Source organism: Oncorhynchus gorbuscha, linkage group LG01, assembly GCF_021184085.1.
Source record: "Oncorhynchus gorbuscha isolate QuinsamMale2020 ecotype Even-year linkage group LG01, OgorEven_v1.0, whole genome shotgun sequence".
NCBI classification, from domain to species: domain Eukaryota; kingdom Metazoa; phylum Chordata; class Actinopteri; order Salmoniformes; family Salmonidae; genus Oncorhynchus; species Oncorhynchus gorbuscha.
This window is the reverse complement of record NC_060173.1, coordinates 2,127,674-2,153,478: the sequence shown is the minus strand read 5'-3', so window position 1 is coordinate 2,153,478 and position 25,805 is coordinate 2,127,674. Positions and strand designations below refer to the sequence as shown.

Sequence of the window (25,805 nt, the reverse complement as noted above, 5' to 3'; positions counted from 1 at the left end):
AGAGAGAGAGAGGGGGTACAGACAAAGAAGGAGAGAGAGAGAGAGAGAAAGAGAGAGGGAGAGTGAGAGAGAAGTACAGACAAAGAAGGAGAGAGAGAGACCCCTAGTCTACTAGAGCCCTAGTCTACCAGACCCCTAGTCTACCAGACCCCTAGTCTACCAGACCCCTAGTCTACTGTCCCTCTGCTGCAGGCTCTCTCCCTGTCCCTCTGCTGCAGGCTCTCTCCCTGTCCCTCTGCTGCAGGCTCTCTCCCTGTCCCTCTGCTGCAGGCTCTCTCCCAGTCCCTCTGCTGCAGGCTCTCTCCCAGTCCCTCTGCTGCAGGCTCTCTCTCTCTGTCCCTCTGCTGCAGGCTCTCTCTCTCTGTCCCTCTGCTGCAGGCTCTCTCTCTCTGTCCCTCTGCTGCAGGCTCTCTCTCTCTGTCCCTCTGTAGCAGACATATATGGCAATTCCACGTCCTAGTGTGTGCGTGTGTGCTACTCACTTGGCTTGCCTCATCGGAGGTCCCAGGTTATTCATGCTTTAACACATCCACCTGGAAGCCAGAGAAAGAGAGGGAGAGAGAAAGCAGGAGAAAAGAGATTGACATGAAATGACATCGTGTTTTCCTCCCAACCTCAGCATGTTTCCCACCAGGGCTCCTCTATACTTGATTCATTTTGAACCATCTGTTGACTAACAACTCTCATATATAGAGTACAGTGGTGGAAAAGAGAGAGAATTGTGATGGTGATTCTCTATTTTCTATGTTGAGAAACCCCTCCGCCCCGAGGGGGTTCTGAACAGACTCCTACGTCTCGACGTCCCCTGAATGCCCATCTGCTAGCCACGGAACGCTAGCTGTCTAGAGCATATCGGACAGTTAGCTGAAGAGGTCCATCAGTCAATTTTCTTGGGCTACAATATATATTTTGCCAATTGGCCTGGACCCTTTTAATACACTGGGCCCTGCCGATCCATCACGACTGGTTTGCCAACGTAACCGCCCGAGGGGGCTTCAACTGACTCCTCCGTCGAGGCCCTTCTGCTATCCCCGGCCCGCTAGCTGTCTGAATCACTGTGTCTCCAGCCCGCCTAGCTACTCACTAGAGCCCATGATCACTGCTACGGATACCTCTCCCTAATGTCAATATGCCTTGTCCATTGCTGTTTTGGTTAGTGATTGTCTTGTTTCACTTTAGAGCCTCTAGCCCTGCTCAATATGCCTTAGCTACCCCTTTTGTTCCACCTCCCACACATGCGGTGACCTCACCTGCTTTAAATGGTATCTCTAGAAACAATACCTCTCTCATTGTCACTTAATGCCTAGGTTTACCTCCACTGTATTCACATCCTACCATACCTTTGTCTGTACATTATACCTTGAATCTATTCTACCGCACCCAGAAACCTGCTCCTTTTACTCTCTGTTCCGAATGCACTAGACAACCAGTTCTTATAGCCTTTAGCCGTACCCTTATCCGACTTCTCCTCTGTTCCTCTGGTGATGTGGAGGTGAATCCAGGCCCTGCAGTGCCTAGCTACACTCCCATTCCCCAGGCACTCTCATTTGTTGACTTCTGCAGGCGTAATAGCCTTGGTTTCATGCATGTTAATATCAGAAGCCTCCTCCCTAAGTTTGTTTTATTCACTGCTTTAGCACACTCTGCCAACCCGGATGTTCTAGCTGTGTCTGAATCCTGGCTTAGGAAGGCCACCAAAAATTCTGAAATTAACATCCCTAACTATAACATTTTCCAACAAGATAGAACTGCCAAAGGGGGCGGAGTTGCAATCTACTGCAGAGATAGCCTGCAGAGTTCTGTCATACTATCCAGGTCTGTGCCCCTCATCACACAAATACTCCCTAAAACACTTCAGCGAGCAGGCCTTTCTAATCGACCTGGCCTGAGTATCCTGGAAGGATATTGACCTCATCCCGTCAGTAGCGGATGCCTGGGTATTCATTAAAAGTGCTAACCTCACCATCTTAAATCACGCTTGCCCAATTAAAAAAATGTAGAACCAGGAACAGATCAGCACAAAAACATCCTGCATTAGCATCAAAGAGCCCCTGTGATATGCAACTTTTCAGGAAAGTTAGAAACCAATATACACTGGCAGTTAGAAAAGCTAAGGCAAGCTTTTTCAAACAGAAATTAATTTGCAACCTGTAGCACAAACTCCAAAGGGTTCTGGGACACTGTAAAGTTCATGGAGAATAAGAGCACCTCCTCCCAGCTGCCCACTGCTCTGAGGCTAGGAAACACTGTAAAGTCCATGGAGAATAAGAGCACCTCCTCCCAGCTGCCCACTGCACTGAGGCTAGGAAACACTGTAAAGTCCATGGAGAATAAGAACACCTCCTCCCAGCTGCCCACTGCTCTGAGGCTAGGAAACACTGTAAAGTCCATGGAGAATAAGAGCACCTCCTCCCAGCTGCCCACTGCTCTGAGGCTAGGAAACACTGTAAAGTCCATGGAGAATAAGAGCACCTCCTCCCAGCTGCCCACTGCACTGAGGCTAGGAAATACTGTAAAGTCCATGGAGAATAAGAACACCTCCTCCCAGCTGCCCACTGCTCTGAGGCTAGGAAACACTGTAAAGTCCATGGAGAATAAGAACACCTCCTCCCAGCTGCCCACTGCTCTGAGGCTAGGAAACACTGTAAAGTCCATGGAGAATAAGAACACCTCCTCCCAGCTGCCCACTGCACTGAGGCTAGGAAACACTGTAAAGTCCATGGAGAATAAGAGCACCTCCTCCCAGCTGCCCACTGCACTGAGGCTAGGAAACACTGTAAAGTCCATGGAGAATAAGAACACCTCCTCCCAGCTGCCCACTGCACTGAGGCTAGGAAACACTGTAAAGTCCATGGAGAATAAGAACACCTCCTCCCAGCTGCCCACTGCACTGAGGCTAGGAAACACTGTAAAGTCCATGGAGAATAAGAGCACCTCCTCCCAGCTGCCCACTGCACTGAGGCTAGGAAACACTGTAAAGTCCATGGAGAATAAGAACACCTCCTCCCAGCTGCCCACTGCACTGAGGCTAGGAAACACTGTAAAGTCCATGGAGAATAAGAGCACCTCCTCCCAGCTGCCCACTGCACTGAGGCTAGGAAACACTGTAAAGTCCATGGAGAATAAGAACACCTCCTCCCAGCTGCCCACTGCACTGAGGCTAGGAAACACTGTAAAGTCCATGGAGAATAAGAACACCTCCTCCCAGCTGCCCACTGCACTGAGGCTAGGAAACACTGTAAAGTCCATGGAGAATAAGAGCACCTCCTCCCAGCTGCCCACTGCACTGAGGCTAGGAAACACTGTAAAGTCCATGGAGAATAAGAACACCTCCTCCCAGCTGCCCACTGCACTGAGGCTAGGAAACACTGTAAAGTCCATGGAGAATAAGAGCACCTCCTCCCAGCTGCCCACTGCACTGAGGCTAGGAAACACTGTAAAGTCCATGGAGAATAAGAACACCTCCTCCCAGCTGCCCACTGCACTGAGGCTAGGAAACACTGTAAAGTCCATGGAGAATAAGAACACCTCCTCCCAGCTGCCCACTGCACTGAGGCTAGGAAACACTGTAAAGACCATGGAGAATAAGAGCACCTCCTCCCAGCTGCCCACTGCTCTGAGGCTAGGAAACACTGTAAAGTCCATGGAGAATAAGAGCACCTCCTCCCAGCTGCCCACTGCTCTGAGGCTAGGAAACACTGTAAAGTCCATGGAGAATAAGAGCACCTCCTCCCAGCTGCCCACTGCTCTGAGGCTAGGAAACACTGTAAAGTCCATGGAGAATAAGAACACCTCCTCCCAGCTGCCCACTGCACTGAGGCTAGGAAACACTGTAAAGTCCATGGAGAATAAGAACACCTCCTCCCAGCTGCCCACTGCACTGAGGCTAGGAAACACTGTAAAGTCCATGGAGAATAAGAACACCTCCTCCCAGCTACCCACTGCACTGAGGCTAGGAAACACTGTAAAGTCCATGGAGAATAAGAGCACCTCCTCCCAGCTGCCCACTGCTCTGAGGCTAGGAAACACTGTAAAGTCCATGGAGAATAAGGGCACCTCCTCCCAGCTGCCCACTGCTCTGAGGCTAGGAAACACTGTAAAGTCCATGGAGAATAAGAACACCTCCTCCCAGCTGCCCACTGCACTGAGGCTAGGAAACACTGTAAAGACCATGGAGAATAAGAGCACCTCCTCCCAGCTGCCCACTGCTCTGAGGCTAGGAAACACTGTAAAGTCCATGGAGAATAAGAGCACCTCCTCCCAGCTGCCCACTGCTCTGAGGCTAGGAAACACTGTAAAGTCCATGGAGAATAAGAGCACCTCCTCCCAGCTGCCCACTGCACTGAGGCTAGGAAACACTGTAAAGTCCATGGAGAATAAGAGCCTCCCAGCTGCCCACTGCTCTGAGGCTAGGAAACACTGTAAAGTCCATGGAGAATAAGAGCACCTCCTCCCAGCTGCCCACTGCTCTGAGGCTAGGAAACACTGTAAAGTCCATGGAGAATAAGAGCACCTCCTCCCAGCTGCCCACTGCTCTGAGGCTAGGAAACACTGTAAAGTCCATGGAGAATAAGAGCACCTCCTCCCAGCTGCCCACTGCTCTGAGGCTAGGAAACACTGTAAAGTCCATGTAGAATAAGAGCATCTCCTCCCAGCTGCCCACTGCACTGATGCTAGGAAACACTGTAAAGTCCATGGAGAATAAGAGCACCTCCTCCCAGCTGCCCACTGCACTGAGGCTAGGAAACACTGTAAAGTCCATGGAGAATAAGAGCACCTCCTCCCAGCTGCCCACAGCTCTGAGGCTAGGAAACACTGTAAAGTCCATGGAGAATAAGAGCACCTCCTCCCAGCTGCCCACTGCACTGAGGCTAGGAAACACTGTAAAGTCCATGGAGAATAAGAGCACCTCCTCCCAGCTGCCCACAGCTCTGAGGCTAGGAAACACTGTAAAGTCCATGGAGAATAAGAGCACCTCCTCCCAGCTGCCCACTGCACTGAGGCTAGGAAACACTGTAAAGTCCATGGAGAATAAGAGCACCTCCTCCCAGCTGCCCACTGCACTGAGGCTAGGAAACACTGTAAAGTCCATGGAGAATAAGAGCACCTCCTCCCAGCTGCCCACTGCTCTGAGGCTAGGAAACACTGTAAAGACCATGGAGAATAAGAGCACCTCCTCCCAGCTGCCCACTGCTCTGAGGCTAGGAAACACTGTAAAGTCCATGGAGAATAAGAGCACCTCCTCCCAGCTGCCCACTGCTCTGAGGCTAGGAAACACTGTAAAGTCCATGGAGAATAAGAGCACCTCCTCCCAGCTGCCCACTGCACTGAGGCTAGGAAACACTGTAAAGTCCATGGAGAATAAGAGCCTCCCAAGCTGCCCACTGCTCTGAGGCTAGGAAACACTAAAGTCCATGGAGAATAAGAGCACCTCCTCCCAGCTGCCCACTGCTCTGAGGCTAGGAAACACTGTTACCACCGATAAATCCACTATAATTGAGAATTTCAACAAGCATTTTTCTACGGCTGGCCATGCTTTCCACCTGGCTACTCCTACCCCGGTCAACAGCACTGCACCCCCCACAGCAACTTGCCCAAGCCCCCCCATTTCTCCTTTACCCAAATCCAGATAGCCGATTTTCTGAAAGAGCTGCAAAAATATGGACCCCTACAAATCAGCCGGGCTAGACAATCTGGACCCTTTTTCTAAAATGATCCGCTGCAATTGTTGCAACCCCTATTTACTAGCCTGTTCAACCTCTCTTTCGTATCGTCTGAGATCCACAAAGATTGGAAAGCTGCCACGGTCATCCCCCTCTTCAAAGGGGGAGACACTCTAGACCCAAACTGTTACAGACCTATATCCATCCTGCCCTGCCTTTATAAGGTCTTTGAAAGCCAAGTTAAGAAACAGATTACAGATTGAAACAGATTGAATCCGGTCTTGAGCACTCTGGAGCAGGTATTCAGCAAGTATTTCAATTAACAGGTGTGCCTTGTTAAAAGTTCATTTGTGCAACATGTAGGTATTACAGACTCGGTCAGGGACAGATAGAAAATGATTGTGAAAACACTTGCCAGTTGGTCAGCACATGATCTGAGTATACGTCCTGGTAATCAGTCCGGCACTGCGGCCTTGTGAATGTTGACCTGGTCTTACTCACATCGGCTAGAGCGTGATCGTCCAGAACAGCTGGTGCTCTCATGCATGCTTCAGTGTTGCCCTCATAGAAGTAATTTAGCTTGTCTGGTAGGCTCATGTCACCGGGCAGCTCGCGGCTGGGCTTCCCTTTGTAGTCCGTAATAGTTTTCAAGCTCTGCCAAAGTTTTTGGCCTGGTCACAGACAGCTAATGTGCTCTCCACTGAAGTTCACAAGCGAAGGGAAAAGGTGAGAAGAGGAGAGTGTGTAGAGCGATAAAAGTGATCATGCTGTTTATTTGTGGCTGCTATGAAAGTCAACTGTTTGTGTGTGATCGGGGGTGTATTCATTCCACAGTTCCTATTGAAAAAAAAATCTTAAATAAGAAGCAACCTAACGAAACGTGGATAAACATACCTAAATTTGTTAAAATGTAAACTTTTCGTTTGCAACTGTTGGACTAATGATTACACCCTAGATCAGCTAGATGCAGGCCAGAGTGTGCAAGGCGGTATTGAATGTGTCAATGTCTGTCACCTTGGTTCTCCAAAATGTATCTTTACCCGTGCACCTACATTGTAAACGTTCATACATAGGCTAGGTCGGTTTCTATGGGTACAAGCACTGTCCATGACACAAACTGGCCACACCCATGTCTGTTTCTATGGGTACAAGCACTGTCCATGACACAAACTGGCCACACCCACGTCTGTTTTTATGGACACAAGCACTGTCCATGACACAAACTGGCCACACCCACATCTGTTTCTATGGGTAATAGCACTGTCCATGACACAAACTGGCCACACCCACGTCTGTTTCTATGGGTACAAGCACTGTCCATGACACAAACTGGCCACACCCCACTTTAAGGTTATTATAGTAAACAAAAACTACATTTGGAAAAATAATTTTGTAAACTGAAATAAAAATACTAAAACTATCTTTAACAGAAAAACAAACTATAATAAAACCATCAAATGAATATTTCGTTTTTTTGATTTTGTCTTCTAAACTTTGGGGGAAAATGTAATGGGATTGTTAAGCTTTTTTTGTGGGGTTTTCAGATTTATAAATATGAGTAAATGTTTCTAAAAACCTGTTTGCTTTGTCATTATTATGAGGTATTGTGATGTCATTATGGGGTATTGTGATGTCATTATGGGGTATTGTGGTGTCACTGGGGTATTGTGATGTCACTATGGGGTATTGTGATGTCATTATGGGATATTCTGATGTCATTATGGGGTATTGTGATATCATCATTAACGGATACACACTGCGGTAGACCACACCGGTTAGCCTATCATTATCATCACGAACAGATACAGGAAGTGGTAGACATAGGCTCTACACAAACTGTACACCCATTCACATGCCGTTGTTTACTTTTCAGAAACAACCTTTTTTGGTCAATTGCACATTCCGGATTGAATAAATCATGATAATAAAAAAAGTAAAAGCAAATTGCAATACAAAAACTAACGCGACGAGAAATTATGTCACTGGCACCCTTGTGACAAATTCAAAATGTGTGTCGCACTGCCAAGACAGACTGTTTTGGTCGCAGTATCGAACCCTGCTATTTCCTCAATCAGTAAGAAGCAATACTACATAGGAAGACGAGCTGGCCAATCAGCGGTCTAGAGGAGGACGAGCTGGCCAATCAGCGGTCTAGAGGAGGACGAGCTGGCCAATCAGCGGTCTAGAGGAGGACGAGCTGGCCAATCAGCGGTCTAGAGGAGGACGAGCTGGCCAATCAGCGGTCTAGAGGAGGACGAGCTGGCCAATCAGCGGTCTAGAGGAGGACGAGCTGGCCAATCAGCGGTCTAGAGGAGGGACTGGCCAATCAGCTGGCCAATCAGCGGTCTAGAGGAGGGAGGCCAATCAGCGGTCTAGAGGAGGAAGAGCTGGCCAATCAGCGGTCTAGAGGAGGACGAGCTGGCCAATCAGCGGTCTAGAGGAGGACGAGCTGGCCAATCAGCGGTCTAGAGGAGGACGAGCTGGCCAATCAGCGGTCTAGAGGAGGACGAGCTGGCCAATCAGCGGTCTAGAGGAGGACGTGCTGGCCAATCAGCGGTCTAGAGGAGGACGTGCTGGCCAATCAGCGGTCTAGAGGAGGATGAGCTGGCCAATCAGCGGTCTAGAGGAGGATGAGCTGGCCAATCAGCGGTCACATCATTCTGCTATTGGAGTACTTTCACACCATTCAAACATAGAATAACTGCTTTCTAACTTAATAAAGAACATTTGGAAGTAAAACTATTTCACTCTGATTTACATTTACATTTACATTTAAGTCATTTAGCAGACGCTCTTAACCAGAGCGACTTACAAATTGGTGCATTCACCTTATGACATCCAGTAGAACAGTCACTTTACAATAGTGCATCTAAATCTTAAAGGGGGGGGTGAGAGGGATTACTTATCCTATCCTAGGTATTCCTTAAAGAGGTGGGGTTTCAGGTGTCTCCGGAAGGTGGTGATTGACTCCGCTGTCCTGGCGTCGTGAGGGAGTTTGTTCCACCATTGGGGGGCCAGAGCAGCGAACAGTAATTCATTGTAGGTCATATTTCTAAGAAATCTATAAACACTGGGCAGTTACTTTAATATCAACCTGTTTACATACTGTACATTTGAAACAAGTTTATATACTACCAGAATGTCATGTTTTATGATCGGAGGTAAAGATATACCTTAATAAGGGCTGTTATGTTGAGTCAGAAGTAGTTATATTCTATCATATTGTACTAGTTTCCCTTTATGTAAACAACACACGTTTTCTTGTAATGCATCATAATTCATGATCCATAGTCCCACACAAATTAATCATCCCATTTCATATCAAAAGGAAAAGTTCCTGTGGTCTTATTTTCACTCTCTCTGCTTCTGGCTGATCCCCAAAACTGTTTTTTTAAATGTTTTGTTTCATTACAGAGTATGATGGAGAATACAAGATTATGTTATAATGCTGTTATTGCATCAAATGGTTGTTTTATGCAACAGAATAAAAGGGGTGTTAGAATGCTTATCTGTGTGTGTTCTACTGAGGATGGGCCTCTGGAAGATTGACCATGTATTTGGGTGATACGTCATCCATGGGTTAATGTTTCTGTACTGGGGTACCAGGGGGAGATGGCTCCAGTATGGAGTTGGGGGGCCAGACCCTGGTCTCTACACAACGAGGAAAGTATTTACAGCAGATACTATTTGCTGTGAATTATTAGTAACCCGGTGACACATTCCATACATCTGTTGTTTGTCATGAACATCCAGGAGGATGGACTTTGATATAAAATGCTGTGGCTCAAACCAGCTGGTTGAGTTCTCAGTGATCACCTCCAGGGGTGATCTAAAATGCTGTGGCTCAAACCAGCTCGTTGAGTTCTCAGTGATCACCTCCAGGGGTGATATAAAATGCTGTGGCTCAAACCAGCTGGTTGAGTTCTCAGTGATCACCTCCAGGGGTGATATAAAATGCTGTGGCTCAAACCAGCTGGTTGAGTTCTCAGTGATCACCTCCAGGGTTGATTACCGACCGGCTCCATTACTGCAGTAATTAAATAATAAAGTTTGATTGTTTTGAAGAAATCTAAAAGACTCTACTTTTGAGTACTATAATTCCACTACAAAATCAATTGGGCACATTTTGTCATCACTTTCCATCGACTACAATTATTTACAAAAATGTGTCTAAAAGCATGTTAGAAAACGCACAAATACTCCATTACCATACCAATACCAATAACCAACTCATATTACATCAGAATAATAATAATAATTGCTGACCCCAGGCCCTATCCCCGATACCCTGTACCCTTGCTGACCCCAGGCCCTATCCCCGATACCCTGTACCCTTGCTGACCCCAGGCCCTATTCCAGATAACCTGTACCCTTGCTGACCCCAGGCCCTACCCCCGATACCCTGTACCCTTGCTGACCCCAGGCCCTATCCCCGATACCCTGTACCCTTGCTGACCCCAGGCCCTATCCCCGATACCCTGTACCCTTGCTGACCCCAGGCCCTATCCCCGATACCCTGTACCCTTGCTGACCCCAGGCCCTATCCCCCCTGTACCCTTGCTGACCCCAGGCCCTATCCCCGATACCCTGTACCCTTGCTGACCCCAGGCCCTATCCCGATACCCTGTACCCTTGCTGACCCCAGGCCCTATGTATAGGCCTGAGAACGGAAGGAAGAGTACCAACACTTTGCCACAGGGAAAACAACACCAGACCTGGGTTCAAATACTATTAGAAATATAAAAAAACTTTCAGGGTTTGTTTTAGCCTGTCTGGAGGTGCAGATGGGCGGGGTTTGTTATAGCCTGTCTGGCGGTGCAGATGGGCAGGGTTTGTTTTAGCCTAGCTGGAGTGGCAGATGGGCAGGGTTTGTTTTAGCCTGTCTGGAGTGGCAGATGGGCGGGGTTTGTTTTAGCTTGTCTGGAGTGGCAGATGGGCGGGGTTTGTTTTAGCCTGTCTGGAGTGGCAGATGGGCAGGGTTTGTTTTAGCCTGTCTGGAGTGGCAGATGGGCGGGGTTTGTTTTAGCTTGTCTGGAGTGGCAGATGGGCGGGGTTTGTTTTAGCTTGTCTGGAGTGGCAGATGGGCGGGGTTTGTTTTAGCCTGTCTGGAGTGGCAGATGGGCGGGGTTTGTTTTAGCCTGTCTGGAGTGGCAGATGGGCGGGGTTTGTTTTTGCCTAGCTGGAGTGGCAGATGGGCGGGGTTTGTTTTAGCCTGTCTGGAGTGGCAGATGGACGGGGTTTGTTTTAGCCTGTCTGGAGTGGCATATTTTTGTGAGTATTCTTTTGTCTCCATTGCAACCTCAATCAAGCCCAGGTAAAGTGTTAGAAAATGATTATGAATAGCCAGGTCTGGGCAACACATGACTCCCTTCCTCCCTTCCTCCCTGAAACCTGGTCTCGTGCCACCACCTGGCTAGCCTGAACAATGGGAGAGAGAAGATGGCTGGAGAGATTAGTGAGGAAAGAGGAAGTCTATGGCCCTATTCCCACAACGAGATATGAAGGAGAGTCTGAGGAGCAGTGTGGCTAAAGAGATTTCTGCTTTTCAAGTCATATGAGTGTGTGCTTCAGTCTGATCAGCTGTAGCCTACTGATAACCACAGCAGCAGGTATCCTGGTGAAACCTATGCGCTCTGATTGCATCTGGGCCAGAGGAAACATAACGTCATGTTTTCATAGCCTAAGCTATTAAATATTTATTTTTCACCCATCTATACACAATACACCAAAATGACATCACAATCCCCTATAATGACATCACAATCCCCTATAATGACATCACAATCCCCTATAATGACATCACAATCCCCTATAATGTCATCACAATACCCCATAATGACAAAGTAAAAACATGTTTTTAGAAATGTTTGCAAATTTATTGAAAATGAAATACGGAGTCAACACATGTTAGAATAACATTTGGCAGAGTGATTACAGCAGTCTGGGAATGTTTAGAACAGCAGTCTGGGAATGTTTAGAACAGCAGTCTGGGAATGTTTAGAACAGCAGTCTGGGAATGCTTAGAACAGCAGTCTGGGAATGTTTAGAACAGCAGTCTGGGAATGCTTAGAACAGCAGTCTGGGAATGCTTAGAACAGCAGTCTGGGAATGCTTAGAACAGCAGTCTGGGAATGTTTATAACAGCAGTCTGGGAATGCTTAGAACAGCAGTCTGGGAATGCTTAGAACAGCAGTCTGGGAATGCTTAGAACAGCAGTCTGGGAATGTTTAGAACGGCAGTCTGGGAATGTTTAGAACGGCAGTCTGGGAATGTTTAGAACGGCAGTCTGGGAATGTTTAGAACGGCAGTCTGGGAATGTTTAGAACAGCAGTCTGGGAATGTTTAGAACAGCAGTCTGGGAATGTTTAGAACAGCAGTCTGGGAATGTTTAGAACAGCAGTCTGGGAATGTTTAGAACGGCAGTCTGGGAATGTTTAGAACGGCAGTCTGGGAATGTTTAGAACGGCAGTCTGGGAATGTTTAGAACGGCAGTCTGGGAATGTTTAGAACGGCAGTCTGGGAATGTTTAGAACGGCAGTCTGGGAATGTTTATAGCGGCAGTCTAGGAATGTTTATAGCGGCAGTCTGGGAATGTTTATAGCGGCAGTCTGGGAATGTTTATAGCGGCAGTCTGGGAATGTTTATAGCGGCAGTCTGGGAATGTTTATAGCGGCAGTCTGGGAATGTTTATAGCGGCAGTCTGGGAATGTCTATAGCGGCAGTCTGAGAATGTCTATAACAGCAGTCTGAGAATGTCTATAACGGCAGTCTGAGAATGTCTATAACGGCAGTCTGAGAATGTCTATAACAGCAGTCTGAGAATGTCTATAACAGCAGTCTGAGAATGTCTATAACAGCAGTCTGAGAATGTCTATAACAGCAGTCTGAGAATGTCTATAACGGCAGTCTGGGAATGCTTAGAACGGCAGTCTGGGAATGTTTAGAACGGCAGTCTGGGAATGTTTAGAACGGCGGTCTGGGAATGTTTAGAACGGCAGTCTGGGAATGTTTAGAACGGCAGTCTGGGAATGTTTAGAACGGCAGTCTGGGAATGTTTAGAACGGCAGTCTGGGAATGTTTAGAACGGCAGTCTGGGAATGTTTAGAACAGCAGTCTGGGAATGTTTAGAACGGCAGTCTGGGAATGTTTAGAACAGCAGTCTGGGAATGTTTAGAACAGCAGTCTGGGAATGTTTAGAACAGCAGTCTGGGAATGTTTAGAACAGCAGTCTGGGAATGTTTAGAACAGCAGTCTGGGAATGTTTAGAACAGCAGTCTGGGAATGTTTAGAACAGCAGTCTGGGAATGTTTAGAACAGCAGTCTGGGAATGTTTAGAACAGCAGTCTGGGAATGTTTAGAACAGCAGTCTGGGAATGTTTGAACAGCAGTCTGGGAATGTTTAGAACAGCAGTCTGGGAATGTTTAGAACAGCAGTCTGGGAATGTTTAGAACAGCAGTCTGGGAATGTTTAGAACAGCAGTCTGGGAATGTTTAGAACAGCAGTCTGGGAATGTTTAGAACAGCAGTCTGGGAATATTTAGAACAGCAGTCTGGGAATGTTTAGAACAGCAGTCTGGGAATGTTTAGAACAGCAGTCTGGGAATGTTTAGAACAGCAGTCTGGGAATGTTTAGAACAGCAGTCTGGGAATGTTTAGAACAGCAGTCTGGGAATGTTTAGAACAGCAGTCTGGGAATGTTTAGAACAGCAGTCTGGGAATGTTTAGAACAGCAGTCTGGGAATGTTTAGAACAGCAGTCTGGGAATGTTTAGAACAGCAGTCTGGGAATGTTTAGAACAGCAGTCTGGGAATGTTTAGAACAGCAGTCTGGGAATGTTTAGAACAGCAGTCTGGGAATGTTTAGAACAGCAGTCTGGGAATGTTTATAACAGCAGTCTGGGAATGTTTATAACAGCAGCCTGGGAATGTGTATAACAGCAGCCTGGGAATGTCTCCAAGAGCTTTGCACAGCTGGATTGTACAATATTTGGACATAATTATTTTAAAAATTATTCAAGCTCTGTCAAGCTGGTTGTTGATCCATTGCGTGTCACGCCCTGACCTTAGAGAGCCTTTTAATGTCTCTATTTGCTTTGGTCAGGGTGTGATGTGGGGTGGGCATTCTATGTTTATGTTTTCTATGATTTTTGTATTTCTATGTTTTGGCCGGGTATTGTTCTCAATCAGGGACAGCTGTCTCTCTTTGTCTCTGATTGGGAATCATACTTAGGTAGCTCTTTCCCCCCCCTCCTTTCAGTGTGGGAAGTTAACGTGGTTTGTGGCCCTTAAGCTTCACTGTTGTTTTGTATTGTTTATTTTGTCAGCGTCCTTTTCTTTATAAAAGGAATATGTACACTCACCACGTAACTAGGCGACTCAGTAACTAGGCGACTCAGGAACATTCAAAATCGTCTTGGTAAGCAACACCAGTGTATATTTGGGCTTGTGTTTTAGATTATTGTCCTGCTGAAAAGGTGAATTTGTCTCCCAGTGATTTTGAAAAGCAGACTGAACCAGGTTTTCCTCTAGGATTTTCCCTGTGCTTAGCTCCATTCAGTTTATTTTTATCCTGGAAAAACTCCCCAGTCCTTAATGATTACAAACATACCCATAACATGATGCAGCCACTACTATGCATCAAAATATGGAGTGGTACTCAGTAATGTGTTGTATTGGAGAGTGGTACTCAGTAATGTGTTGTATTGGAGAGTGGTACTCAGTAATGTGTTGTATTGGAGAGTGGTACTCAGTAATGTGTTGTATTGGAGAGTGGTACTCAGTAATGTGTTGTATTGGAGAGTGGTACTCAGTAAGGTGTTGTATTGGAGAGTGGTACTCAGTAATGTGTTGTGCTGGAGAGTGGTACTCAGTAATGTGTTGTATTGGAGAGTGGTACTCAGTAATGTGTTGTATTGGAGAGTGGTACTCAGTAATGTGTTGTATTGGAGAGTGGTACTCAGTAATGTGTTGTATTGGAGAGTGGTACTCAGTAATGTGTTGTATTGGAGAGTGGTACTCAGTAATGTGTTGTATTGGAGAGTGGTACTCAGTAATGTGTTGTATTGGAGAGTGGTACTCAGTAATGTGTTGTATTGGAGAGTGGTACTCAGTAATGTGTTGTATTGGAGAGTGGTACTCAGTAATGTGTTGTATTGGAGAGTGGTACTCAGTGTTGTATTGGATTTGCCCCAAACATAACACTTTGTATTCAAGACAGTTAATTTCTTAGCCACATTTTTTAAAAGTATTACTTTAGTGTCTTGTTGCAAATAGGATGCATGATTTGGAATATTTTTATTCCGTACAGGCTTCCTTCTTGTCACTGTAATTTAGGTTAGTATTGTGGAATAACTTTAATATTGTTGATCCATCCTCTGTTTCATGTTTGTGATATGAGAACAATGTTTTAATGTCACCATTGGCCTGAGTGGTTTCATTTCTCTCCGGTAACTGAGTTAGGAAGGACGCCTGTATCTTTGTAGTGACTGGGTGTATTGATAGTGACGTTATTAATTACACTTTGGATGGTCTATGCTCAAAGGGATATTCAATGTCTGCTTTTATTTATTTTTTTACCCATCTACCAATAGGTGCCCTTCTTTACAAGGCATTGGAAAACCTCCCTGGTCTTTGTTGTTGAATCGGTTTGAAATTCACTGCTGGACTGAGGGACCTTACAATTATCTGTATGTGTGAGGTACAGAGATGAGGTAGACATGCAAAAATCATGTTACACACAGTGTAACATCTGCTTCCAGCTCACACTCTCAAACGCATAGATCCCCTGAACACATCTCCAGATCCCAATCACCTGTTCACACACCTGTATGCCATTATCACACACTATTTAGTTCAGTTCTTTGCACCCAATCACTGAGGTTTATTTTGTGACACACTTCTATTCGGAGCGCTGGTTTCCCACCATAATTGAATCTTCCCGTGTTTGATAGTTTCTGTCCGCCTCACTAACGACGTCTTTTGCCTATTCCCTGCCTGTACTTTAGCCTTTAACACAACACAAAATCCATAGCTTTACTCAGTGCAACCGGCAGCTTCTGGGCATGTATCAAACCCTGGAATGAGTAGGTTGTTTAAAATATAAATCCTAAACGAACCCGACTGAATAAACAAACACTAGGCCAATAGGCTATGCTGTACTCCCGGAGTAAATCTGAGCTGAAAAACAACGTGTTAAAGCGCACGTTGTAATTCAAATCTTAACTGCCGTATTTTAAATGATCTTTTTGTGAGGAGCTGGAACTAGTGATGTGCGATTGAGAGTGGTGGGGTGGATAAACTAGAATTGGAGGATCCTTCATCGGTTAGATCTCCTGTTTGGGAACATTTTGGCTTCCTGTTAGGATCAAAAATGTATTGAATGAATTTAAATGTATTTTCCTTCAACTTTGTGAGGCAACGGCACGGTTCACCACGTCATATGTATACTGAACAAATATATAAAAGCAACAAAGTGTTGGTCCCATGTTTCATGAGCTGAAAGAGAAGATCCTAAAAATTTTCAACATGCACAAAGCTTATTTTTTACATCCCTTAATTAATTAGCATTGTATCCTTTGCCGAGATAATCCCTCCACCTTACATGCCGGTAAATCAAGAAACTGATTAAACGGCATGATCATTCCACAGGTGCACCTTGTGCTAGGGACAATAAAAGGCCACTCTAAAATGTGCAGTTGTCACAACACAATGCAACAGATGTCAAGTTTTGAGTGAGTGTGCAATTGACATGCTGACTGAAGGAATGTCCACCAGAGCTGTTGCTAGAAAATTTAAGGTTTAGTTATCCACCATAAACCGCCTCCAATGTTTTAAAGAATTTGGCGGTAAGTCCAATCGGCCTCACAACCGCAGACCACGTGTAACCACCCCAGCCCAGGAGGTCCACATCCGGCTTCTTCACCTGAGGGATCGTCTGAGACCAGCCACCCAGACAGCTGATGAGTATTTCTGTCTGTAATACAGCCCTTTCGTGGAGAGAAACTCATTCTGATTGGCTGAGCCAAGCTCCCCAGTGTGTGGGATGCGCCCGGTCATATGAAGTCCATAGATTAGGGCCTAATGAATTTATTTCAATTGACTGATTTCCTTATGAACTGTAGCTCAGTCAAATCGTTGAAATTGATGCGTTTATATTTTTGATCATTATATAAAGTAGCCTGGCAGAATCATGATTATTTGCATCAATCCAGTGGCCATTTTGTTTTGAAAACTCAATCACTAATGTGCTACAGACGTAGTACAACTGCGACCCTGTCAGCGTGCATGTGCCCGGCCCACCACAAGTAGTCGCTAGAGCACAATCGGACAAGGACAGCCGAGCCAACCAAACCCTCTCCTAGCCCAGACGACGCTGAGACAATTGTGCACCGCCTCATGGGTCTCCCGGTCGCAACGCAGCCCGGGATCGAGACCGTATCTGCAGTGATGCATCTAGCACTTGCCTTAGACCGCTGCGAAGCGGTGCCTTAGACCGCTGCGAAGCGGTGCCTTAGACCGCTGCGAAGCGGTGCCTTAGACCGCTGCGAAGCGGTGCCTTAGACCGCTGCGAAGCGGTGCCTTAGACCGCTGCGAAGCGGTGCCTTAGACCGCTGCGATGCGGTGCCTTAGACCGCTGCGATGCGGTGCCTTAGACCGCTGCGATGCGGTGCCTTAGACCGCTGCGATGCGGTGCCTTAGGCCGCTGCGATGCGGTGCCTTAGGCCGCTGCGATGCGGTGCCTTAGGCCGCTGCGGTGCCTTAGGCCGCTGCGATGCGGTGCCTTAGGCCGCTGCGAAGCGGTGCCTTAGGCCGCTGCGAAGCGGTGCCTTAGGCCGCTGCGAAGCGGTGCCTTAGGCCGCTGCGAAGCGGTGCCTTAGGCCGCTGCGAGCGGTGCCTTAGGCCGCTGCGAAGCGGTGCCTTAGGCCGCTGCGGCGGTGCCTTAGGCCGCTGCGAGCGGTGCCTTAGGCCGCTGCGGCGGTGCCTTAGGCCGCTGCGATGCGGTGCCTTAGACCGCTGCGATGCGGTGCCTTAGACCGCTGCGATGCGGTGCCTTAGACCGCTGCGATGCGGTGCCTTAGACCGCTGCGAAGCGGTGCCTTAGACCGCTGCGAAGCGGTGCCTTAGACCGCTGCGAAGCGGTGCCTTAGACCGCTGCGAAGCGGTGCCTTAGACCGCTGCGAAGCGGTGCCTTAGACCGCTGCGATGCGGTGCCTTAGACCGCTGCGATGCGGTGCCTTAGACCGCTGCGATGCGGTGCCTTAGACCGCTGCGATGCGGTGCCTTAGACCGCTGCGATGCGGTGCCTTAGACCGCTGCGATGCGGTGCCTTAGACCGCTGCGATGCGGTGCCTTAGACCGCTGCGATGCGGTGCCTTAGACCGCTGCGATGCGGTGCCTTAGACCGCTGCGATGCGGTGCCTTAGACGACAGATGTGAACCTATTTGTCTTCTGCAAACACACAGCCACATTCCCGCACCACCACAACAGAAACTAAATCAAGTCCACAGCTAAACACTTAGCATTATCAAGTAGAGTATATATATAACATATATTATTATATTAGTAGCTATCTACTTGTGTCGAGTGGTATTGATACAGCTGGCAAGGTCAATTATGTAATGGTATAAACTAAACAGATGAGTTTGCTGCAGATAAAAGCCATGTGAACTTTGTCCTCTTCTCTTGAATAAGCATTTTAGACCAGATAAAAGATACAGGGGTTATCTGGTTCCAATATTAACAAACAACTCAATTGAACCTGTATTCATTCTGTTGTGATAATGGTGGGTTTATTTGTGTGTGTGTGTGTGTGTGTGTGTGTGTGTGTGTGTGTGTGTGTGTGTGTGTGTGTGTGTGTGTGTGTGTGTGTGTGTGTGTGTGTGTGTGTGTGTGTGTGTGTGTGTGTATATATAAAGTATGGACAGTTTGTGTATACAGTATTGTGTGTATACAGTTCTATAAAGTATGTTTGCACGACCTTGTGAATTTGTTTGCACTTTGCATGGAGTCAAGGCCAGGTTGGTGTAAAAGCACTTTGTGACAACTGCAGATATAAAAAGGGCCTTTGATTGATTGGTTCATTAATTGATGATTGAGTCAATGACCTGGGTTAGGGTTAGGTCGACTGTATAGCCATTTACATTTCATAGGTCAGAGAACAATAACAGATCTGTAATAAAGCAGTGGTTACAATAATGTGTTTGCACTGTGATCCACCTAGCTAGCTTAATGGACTTTCTTTGTGATCCACCTAGCTAGCTTAATGGACTTTCTTTGTGATCCACCTAGCTAGCTTAATGGACTTTCTTTGTGATCCACAAAGTAAACTAAATCTATTTTTCTAGCCTAGTTCATATATGAGGATAACTATGTAAAATAATACAATAGATTTATGAATAGGCTATGTCACTGACCATTTGTGTACCTTCAAAAATATATATATATTAGCTTTGTTTTAATTTGTTCAGTCAGCAATTTAGTTCTTACCCTACGTAATCCGTATAAAACAATAATCATTAAATCAAGATGGGAACTATCAGGTGCTTGTTGGTGCTATAGGCTGTAGTACTAGGTGTAAAGAGGGACGAATGGGGATCACCTCACCCATGAGCACCAAGATGTAAAATGACCCATGAGCACCAAGATGTAAAATGACCCATGAGCACCAAGATGTAAAATGACCCATGAGCACCAAGATGTAAAATGACCCATGAGCACCAAGATGTAAAATGACCCATGAGCACCAAGATGTAAAATGACCCATGAGCACCAAGATGTAAAATGACCCATTAGCACCAAGATGTAAAATGACCCATTAGCACCAAGATGTAAAATGACCCATGAGCACCATGGATAAACAAATGGAGAAGTGAGTCTTAGAAAACATCTAATAGCAAAAGTCTTAAATGTATCAGAAACACTCCCCCCTACCAGAGATATCTACTGCAGCCCTCATAGGCCTCACTCCCCCCTATCTGAGATATCTACTGCAGCCCTCATAGGCCTCACTCCCCCCTATCTGAGATATATACTGCAGCCCTCATAGGCCTCACTCCCCCCTACCTGAGATATCTACTGCAGCCCTCATAGGCCTCACTCCCCCCTACCTGAGATATATACTGCAGCCCTCATAGGCCTCACTCCCCCTACCTGAGATATATACTGCAGCCCTCATAGGCCTCACTCCCCCTATCTGAGATATCTACTGCAGCCCTCATAGGCCTCACTCCCCCCTATCTGAGATATATACTGCAGCCCTCATAGGCCTCACTCCCCCCTATCTGAGATATCTACTGCAGCCCTCATCCTCCACATACAACTGTCACGTTCTGCCAGTCACATTCTGTTAAAGGTCCACAAAGCACACACATCCCTGGGTCGCTCCTCTTTTCAGTTCGCTGCAGCTAACGACTGGAACGAGCTGCAACAAACAATCTAACTGGACAGTTTTATCTTGATTTCTTCATTCAAAGGCTCAATCATGGACACTCTTACTGACAGTTGTGGCAGCTTTGCGTGATGTATTGTTGTCTCTACCTTCTTGCCCTTTGTGCTGTTGTCTGGGCCCAATAATGTTTGTACTATGTTTTGTGCTGCTACCATGTTGTGCTGCTGCCATGTTGTGTTGCTACCATGCTGTGTTGTCATGGGTTGCTGCCTTGCTATTATTTATTTAATTTATTTTTAATCCCAGTCCCCGCAGGAGTCCTTTTGCCTTTTGGTAAGGTGTCATTGTAAATAAGAATTTGTTCTGACTTGCCTAGTTAAATAAATACATCAAAACCCAATAAAGTTAAGGTGAAGACCCCTGCCAACTAATATCAACTTGTATTTAGTTGGATAAATTGTTTACCTTCTGTACATTTAAGAAATATTGCCTTGTGCTTTGTAATTCCGTTACCGAAAACTCACTTATCTTTAAGATAATTTCTCATTTTCTCCCTTCTGAGGGGGAATGAGAGTTTACAGAAGTAACAAGTAATAGACCTACCAATTAGTTAGTGATTTTATTCATTTCAATTTTGTTTAAGAATGATTATTAAGTGATTAAAACTCAGAATTACTAAACAACAACAAACAAACAAACACAATCAGTAAAGGAATTACTGCAACAGGAAATGCTAATAGTCACAACCCCCCTTCCACTGGCATACTGTTGACAGAGTGACCATGCAGAGCATTTATCTACTGTTAAAGGCTCTGCGTGGTCAATCCGCCATCTGAAGTGGCCGTACAGCATTTACTGCAATGCAGCTTCCGCAGACGTCAGGGTTTTCATACTTCTTGAAGGAAGTTGTCAGGTAAGTGAGTTTGTGTTTATACAGGACATGACGTACCACCCCTCCCCCCCCTCCTACCGTCAATCAATCATGTCAGTGTGAAGCTGTATGTAGCCCTACGCATTGTCACAACATTTTATAGGCACACGGTGATGCGGTACGGAGCTTGATTTGACCTCTGCATGCCTCAGGAGACTCTGCAATTGCGTAACAGCCTCCATACGAAGCCTCCAACCACATTAGCGGATAAAGCATAAATTGGCTTTGATATTCAGCTAGTAACTGTGTTCTTTGTCTTTCTGTTGTCTTGTGGTCAAACCAAGCGTGTTAGAACAGTCACCAGCCACTTTTAGTCTGGTTTTTCTCCACTACAGGATTCCTGCCGTAAGCCCTTGAACCGTTACTCCTGTTCATCACAGTTAGCTGCTACCAAGTGGCCCAGCCCCGACATTATCTTTGAGCCAGGCCCATCTCCCGGCCTACTCAGTGGACCCTATGATCACTCGGCTACACAGCTGATGCTTCGCGGACTCTTCACGAACACGACTAGAATCCACTACCACTGGATTCTTGCCGTAAGCTCTGGACTTTTGCATTGGATCATCGCTGCTAGCTTGCTGCTACAGAGTGGCTATAGTGGCTAACACCCTTGTCCTGAAGCTAGCAACAGTTAGCCTCGAGCCAGGCGCATCGATATAGCCCTTGGTTCACTCCAGACCTGACTGCCCTCGACCAGCACAATAACATCCTGTGGCGGACTGCACTAGCATCGTCCCCGCGATATGCAACTGTTCAGGGAAGTCAGGAACCAGTACACACAGTCAGTTAGGAAAGCAAAGACTATTTTTTTCAAACAGAAATTTGCATCCTGTAGCTCCAACTCAAAAGTTTTGGGACATGTTGGGGATTAATCAGAATAGTTGGGTAACGTAGATAAGATTTTTTATTTTCATTAATAATAAAATAATAATAATATGCCATTTAGCAGACGCGACTTACAGTCATGTGTGCATACATGTGTGCATACATTCTACGTATGGGTGGTCCCGGGAATCGAACCCACTACCCTGGCGTTACAAGCGCCATGCTCTACCAACTGAGCATTATATGTTTGTGTTATTTCTCATATAGAATGATTCTTGTTGTACTATAGTGGTGGCCGTTTGCAGTCATCTGTTCTCTGTCAGGGTTCAGTTACTTTGGCCACAGAGAGGGGAGGGGTCAAGCTTGTCTTCATATGTAAACATATCTTTTAAACCATGTGAAGGGATGATTGAGGGGGAACCAATTATCTCTTGGCTCCACAATGTGTGTGTGCCATTCACCGTGTCTTCCTTGAGCTTGTCCAGAATGAGAGTGTCTAAAATGACAATTGATATTTATCCTAATGTCTTGTCTATGTTGTACCAAGAACGAGAAGTAGAACCTCATTTTAGGAGAGCAAACTGAACGATAATTTATAGCTAATGCTGTCTGGCTATGGGACACTCCTCTCTCAAGTAAAGTCTTCCTTTGTAATGTTCCTAAGATCTGTTATTCGTCATGCCAGTTGAGATGGGTGTGTCTTGGCTATAAATGATACTAAGAACTGTTTTGTAAGGACTCTCAGAGAATTAATTGATAGACACTGAATTGATCTGAGAGTCACAGGGTTGTGATGGAGCTCATATAATTAAAGATGGACTTTATGATAACTCTGACTTGTGTGTGGTTTGCTCTCATGATTTAGTAAATACAGGAAATTTCCACTCCCAGCTGCCCACTGCACTGAGGCTAGGAAACAATGTCACCACCGATAAATGCACAATAATCGAGAATTTCAACAAGCATTTCTCTACGGCTGGCCATGCTTTCCTCCTGGCTACCCCTACCCTGGTCAACAGCCCTGCACTCCCCTGCAGCTACCTGCCCAGCCTCCCATGCTTCTCCTTCACCCAAATCCAGATAGCAGATGTTCTGAAAGAGCTGCAAAATCTGGACCGATACAAATCAGCTGGGCTAGACAATCTGGACCCTCTCTTTCTAAAAAATATCCTCCGGCATTGTTGCAACCCCTATTAACAGTCTGTTCAACCTCTCTTTCGTATCGTCCGAGATCCCTAAAGATTGGAAAGCTGCCGTGGACATCCCCCTCTTCAAAGGGACCCAAACTGCTAAAGACTTATATCCGTTCTGCCTGGCCTTTCTAATGTCCTCGAATGCCAAGTTAACAAACAGATCACTGATCATTTTGAATCGCACCGTACCTTCTCCGCTGTGCAATCCGGTTTCCGAGCCGGTGACGGGTGCACCTCAGCCACGCTCAAGGTCCTAAACAATATCATAACCGCCATAGATAAGAGACATTACTGTGCAGCTGTATTGTAAATGACTGCCTCGACTGGTTCACCAACTACTTCTCAGACAGAGTTCAGTGTGTCAAATCAGAGGGCCTGTTGTCCGGACCTCTGGAAGTCTCTATGGGGGCACCACAGGGTTATATTCTCGGGCCGACTATTTTTATCTGTGTATATCAACGATGTCGCTCTTGCTGCGGGTGATTCCTTGATCCACCTCTACGCAGACGACACCATTCTGTATACATCTGGCCTTTCTTTGGACACTGTGTTAACAAACCTCCAGACGAGCTTCAATGCCATACAACCGTGGCCTCCAATTGCTCTTAAATACAAGTAAAACTAAATGCATGCTCTTCAATCGATCGCTGCCTGGCCAACTAGCATCACTACTCTGGACGGTTCTGACTTAGAATATGTGGACAACTACAAATACCTAGGTGTCTGGCTTGACTGTAAACTCTTCTTCCAGACTCATATTAAACATCTCCAATCCAAAACTAAATCTAGAATCGGCTTCCTATTTCGCAACAAAGCCTCCTTCACTCACGCTGACAAACATACCCTCGTAAAACTGACTATCCTACCGATCCTCGTCTTTGACGATGTCATTTACAAAATAGCCTCCAACACTCTACTCAGCCAATTGGATGCAGTCAGCCAATTGGATGCAGTCTATCACAGTGCCATCAGTTTTATCACCAAAGCCCCATATACGACCACCACTGCGACCTGTATGCTTTCGTCGGCTGGCCCTCGTTACATATTCGTTGCCCAACCCACTGGCTCCAGGTCATCTATAAGTCTTTGCTAGGTAAAGCCCCACCTTATCTCAGCTCACTGGTCACCACAACACCCACCCATAGCATGCACTCCAGCAGGTATATTTCACTCGTCATTCACAAAGCCAACACCTCCTTTGGCCGCCTTTCCTTCCAGTTCTCTGCTGACAATGACTGGAACGAATTGCACAAATCACTGAAGTTGGAGACATATCTCCCTCACTAACTTTGAGCATCAGCTATCTGAGCAGCTTACTGATCGCTGCAGCTGTAGATAGCCCATCTATAAATAGCCCATCCAACTACCTACCTCATCCCCATATTGTTTTATTTACTTTTCTGCTCTTTTGCACACCAGTATTTCTACTTGCACATCATCTGCACATCTATCACTCCAGTGTTCATTTGCTAAATTGTAATTATTTTTCTACTACGGCCTATTTATTGCCTTAAACCATTTGAACACAATGTATATAGACTTTTGCTATTGTGTTATTGACTATATGTTTGTTTATTCCATGTGTAACTCTGTATTGTTGTTTGTGTCACACTGCTTTGCACTGTCTTGGACAGGTCTCAGTTGTAAATGAGAACTTGTTCTCAACTGGACTACCTGGTTAAATAAAGGTGAAATTCAAATTTTGAAATTCCAAGTAACTATGAGTGAGGACAAAAATGATAAACTTGCAAGCTGAGTTTGAATGAAACATCTGAAAAAAGTAGTATTTTTAACAGTTGGTTTTACAATATCTAACAAATAACCAAATCAATATCAATAACCAAATCAATGACGAATCAATAGATTATAGAAACACATGTCTGCCCCTGCAAGCCAGTTGGCATTGGCGTCATCGCACTCCCTCATCTGATTGGTTGAGTAGGCGGGCCTTCTGACTTTGTGGCTGTGGTAACTCGTGACAACCATGTCAGAGCTGACAGCCCGTTCTTTCGGAAGACATCATTCGATCTTAATCCGGAGCAGATCTTTTTGGAAAAAGTGGTCACATAAAAACCGAAAGTAGATTTTAATTCCATTGCCACAAAAATGTGCATCTGCACAGTTCTTCCACTAAGTCAGTTTAAAAAAATTGTCCCTGTGCATGGTATGGTTGTTAATCTTCAAAATCAATGATTTTTTTTGTTTGTCAAAGTGTAATTCTGTTAACCACACACACACACACACACACACACACACGGAAGAGGAAGAGAACTGTCAAGACCAATGTCCTGGACTCACATAATACTGTCATAAACATAAACCTTTGACGGTCATTGGATTCACGTAATAATGCGGTCAGTGGAATAGATTTTTGCGAAGAAAGATAGGTTTCTGAACCTTATAACCTAATATAACCTTATGATCGAGGATTATCACCATGTAACCAACGTTCGATGTGTTTTATATCTCTCTGCTTATAGATATACAGAGACGCATGTTACCAACACTTTCTGTCTTAATATGATAACTAGTCATATCAATCATTTTTAAATTACTTTTCTCAAATCCATAATTCTGTTACAACCATAATAATTATTGGCCTATGTTTGGAATTATACATTAACTACATAATTAGTCACAAAAGCTCCTACAGGAGTGTTCATTTTCGACAACTATACAATTATAATGCATTTTATTTTCAGGTTAAATCACTATTAGCCTAAAAAATTAGCTCAAAAACGAGGTTAATCTCAATGCACAGAGATACCATGACAAGATCCTGAGGCCCATTGTCATGCCATTCATTC

At 45.7% G+C, this 25,805-nt stretch overlaps 1 protein-coding gene across 1 annotated transcript in view; it reads right to left on the bottom strand.

Moving 5' to 3' along the window:
* The window catches only part of eps8l2 (EPS8 like 2), a 143,856-nt gene that overhangs the window by 116,275 nt on the left and 1,776 nt on the right, over positions 1–25,805 (bottom strand). Inside the window, exon 2 of the mRNA XM_046342961.1 lies at positions 483–533. Within this exon, the coding sequence (XP_046198917.1) occupies positions 483–517 (35 nt within the window). The 5' untranslated portion in view covers positions 518–533. The remainder of the gene's footprint in view (positions 1–482; positions 534–25,805) is intronic.